This window comes from Dendroctonus ponderosae, unplaced genomic scaffold (assembly GCF_020466585.1).
Source record: "Dendroctonus ponderosae isolate FM_Combo_2020 unplaced genomic scaffold, Dpon_F_20191213v2 Dpon_F_20191213_5, whole genome shotgun sequence".
NCBI classification, from domain to species: Eukaryota; Metazoa; Arthropoda; class Insecta; order Coleoptera; family Curculionidae; genus Dendroctonus; species Dendroctonus ponderosae.
The window spans coordinates 10090087-10093115 of NW_026018715.1; the positions used below are offsets into that span (position 1 = coordinate 10090087).

The 3029-nt window shown below is 39.3% G+C and overlaps 1 protein-coding gene across 1 annotated transcript in view; it reads left to right on the forward strand.

Annotated features, from left to right (window-relative positions):
• The window catches only part of LOC109535226 (ABC transporter G family member 23), a 13188-nt gene extending 10532 nt beyond the window's left edge, over window positions 1–2656 (forward strand). The window contains exons 10-14 of the mRNA XM_019901105.2: window positions 1002–1106; window positions 1159–1415; window positions 1470–1735; window positions 1788–1874; window positions 1928–2656. Coding sequence (XP_019756664.2) covers window positions 1002–1106; window positions 1159–1415; window positions 1470–1735; window positions 1788–1874; window positions 1928–2139 — 927 coding nt within the window. The 3' untranslated portion in view covers window positions 2140–2656. The remainder of the gene's footprint in view (window positions 1–1001; window positions 1107–1158; window positions 1416–1469; window positions 1736–1787; window positions 1875–1927) is intronic.
• The last annotated feature ends 373 nt before the right edge of the window (window positions 2657–3029 follow it).

Consider the following 3029-nt stretch of genomic DNA (forward strand, 5'->3'; position numbering starts at 1 on the left):
AGGGTGGCGTAAGATTATTGCGAAATTTAATGTTTTCCGTCCCGTTTTTGCTCATATCTCGGAGGCAAAATGAGCAAGAACGCTCATTTGTACATCATTTTAGGCAGAAATAAATGGCCTTTTTAGAAAGTGGACCATGGATGGGGAATTGTTGGCAGTTTTCTCAAAAAATGCTTGAATTCAAGAAGTTTTAGATTTGCGTGATTTTTTTTTGAGTTGCTAAATCCACTTGAACATGACGCTGCTTTTTTTCGAAGTTTCTCAAGAACCATTTGAGCCACAGAATTCGTTTTGGCATCGTTGCATAGAGAACTGAAAAGTCGATTCAGTCGTAACAACGTGAGTGCGGAAATTCGAGTAGTTTCGACCCAGAAAGTGAAATTTTAATATCAGACACTTAGGTGCAAGATTATGCCAAATTGTAATGTTTTCCGTCCCGTTTTTGCTCATATCTCGGAGGCAAAATGAGCAAAAACGCTCATTTCTACATCATTCTAGACAGAAATAAATGGCCTTTTTAGAAAGTGAACCATAGATGGGGAATCGTTGGCAGTTTTGTCAAAAATTGCTTGAATCAAGAAGTTTTAGATTTGCGTGGTTAGTAAATCGACAAAACCCAATTTGGTTGGCCCAAACCCAAAAAATGGTTCGATGTTCACAAGAATTGAAAATTGTTAATGTGATTGTTGCAAATTGCCTTGTCTAGCAATGCTGTTTAGAACTATCGAGCTCTACTCTATACAACCGTGAAAAGTACTATAATTTCGCTTCCAAACAAGCTTAAAATTATAAAAATTGAACAAGTCGTTTAGAAGTTACATCGATTTAACTGTATACATTTTCAATGGCTTTTCCTACTCGTATTAAGCTCGGTACGCCTATACGCCTTAAACCAAATTGATGCAAAATTGGCCAAGCTGTCTAAGGATGCTAATAAATGTATACCTCGATTTGAACATTTTTGGAGAAATTTACGCCAATTTTAATCAGCCGATTTTTAGGTGCTGTACAAGTCGTATCCTGAAGCAGTCGAAGGCATTAAGCATGGGCAAATTGTGGGCTTTCTCTACATACCCACCAATTTTTCGCAGTCGTTTGAAGAAAGGGTAAGTTGGGCACTTAAGGAAAACCTCCACTGGAATCACGCTTCTATTCTAGACGCGTTTAGGGCTGAACTCTCCAGAGTGGATTGTGCATTATGGCGAAATACGCGGCTACATGGATATGAGCAATCGCTTCACAGGGGCAGCCTTGGCTATTAAGCTCTACAGATTGTTCATCGAGTTCCAGGATAAATTGTTGTCGGACTGCAAGCTGCCGCAGAAGTTTGCCCATATTCCGATCGACGAAAACTTCTTCTTTGGCAACGATCATACTCCGTACACTACGTTTGTTACGCCTGGAATCGCACTCTTGTAAGCAGGAAATCTATCGAGATTTGATCAATAATCCAGTATTGTTTGTTGCAGACTGGTGTTCCTGTTGGGATCCACCATGACGTCCCAGATAATCGTCAAAGAGAAAATCGATGGGGTTTGGGATCGATCCATAGTGGCTGGAGTGTCTTCGCTGGAAATCACCCTCTCCCATCTCTCCCTCCAATTCATAATTATGCTGGTTGAGTGTGCGGAAGTTCTGCTGATGATCTGGCTGATGTCCACTTACCCAATCCAGGGCAGTTGGATTCTCTTTTTCTTCATTCTTTACTTGGAGGGCGTCTGTGGGATGACTTATGGTAAGCAACTTATCAGCCTACTTCATTTAATTTATTTGGGGGGTAATTTCAGGATTTTTTGTGTCGACCTTCTGCCAAAAGCTGGGGGAAGCGAATATTTTTTGCACCGGCGGATACCTCCCACTCACCATAATATGCGGTGAGTGACTCAACTTCTCACCTTCATATCAGCAGCAAATGATGGATTTTTAGGCATAATATGGCCCATAGAAGCCATGCCTACCATCCTCAGATGGTTGTCTTTGGCCAGCCCCTGCACAATGCCCATATTATCGTTGCGGAACGTAATGATGAAGGGCTGGAACTTGTGGAACATCCAAGTGATCAACGGGATCGGCGTGCTCTTAGCCTGGATAGTGTTATTTGGCATTGCCAGCGTTTGGTGCATAAAAATAAGGCGATAGTGATGGATTTCTATTAAGATCAGAACTAGCAGTTATTGTTTCTTCTGGTATTCTGATGTGGGTGGGAGTTGATTGGGAATAGTGGAGGATTTTTTGGATCGGTCTTGAGTCTTATTGTTTAAAGGGAGATTTGGAAAAATTAATTTCCCTCTTCAGTGGGATTCCAGGAGCAGAAATTCACGATATTCTTGATTGTTGGAAGCGCGCAGTTTTTTGCCCGGGGGAGAACGGCAGGTTTAACAAAGGTTAAGCCCAGAAGCGAGACAACAGCCTTTAAAAATTCGGTTCACAAATCCACTTTTTTTTAAATAAAATCAACAAAATCCTCCTTCAATTCCGCTTTCACTTTCACAATGCGTAATACTGATGAAGGATAAATAGTTTAACATTGTTTTAATGTTTTGCTCTCAATTCCCAATTTAGAACAACTTTTTTGCTCTTATTAAGGTCTCAAATGTAAGTAAATCTGTTGGTGTATGTTAAATTAAAACTAAAGCTTCGTTTGGCTTTAACTATATACAGGGTGTTTAAAAATATACTACAGTACTCTATGACGGACCGCAAATGCTTTCTTAGCGATCTACAGGCTTACAGTTTTTGCTCTAAAAATATACTTAAATCAACCAAAAACTTTTTGGCGGGTTTTAAAAGCATCCATTGAATTTTTAAACTTTATGCTCTAAAATTAAAGAAAAATTACAGATGAAAAGGTTTCTAAATTAAAGAAGCAATTGATTAAGACATCGAAGAGCCAAACTATAGGGAAGAAAAATCGAAATTTTTTTACATTGACATAAAGTACATACGTAAATGAGGTAAAAGGGAAAATTCGCCACGAACAATTATGATTCGAGAGTTGCAATGGCGATTTTTATGAAACTTTCTTCAAA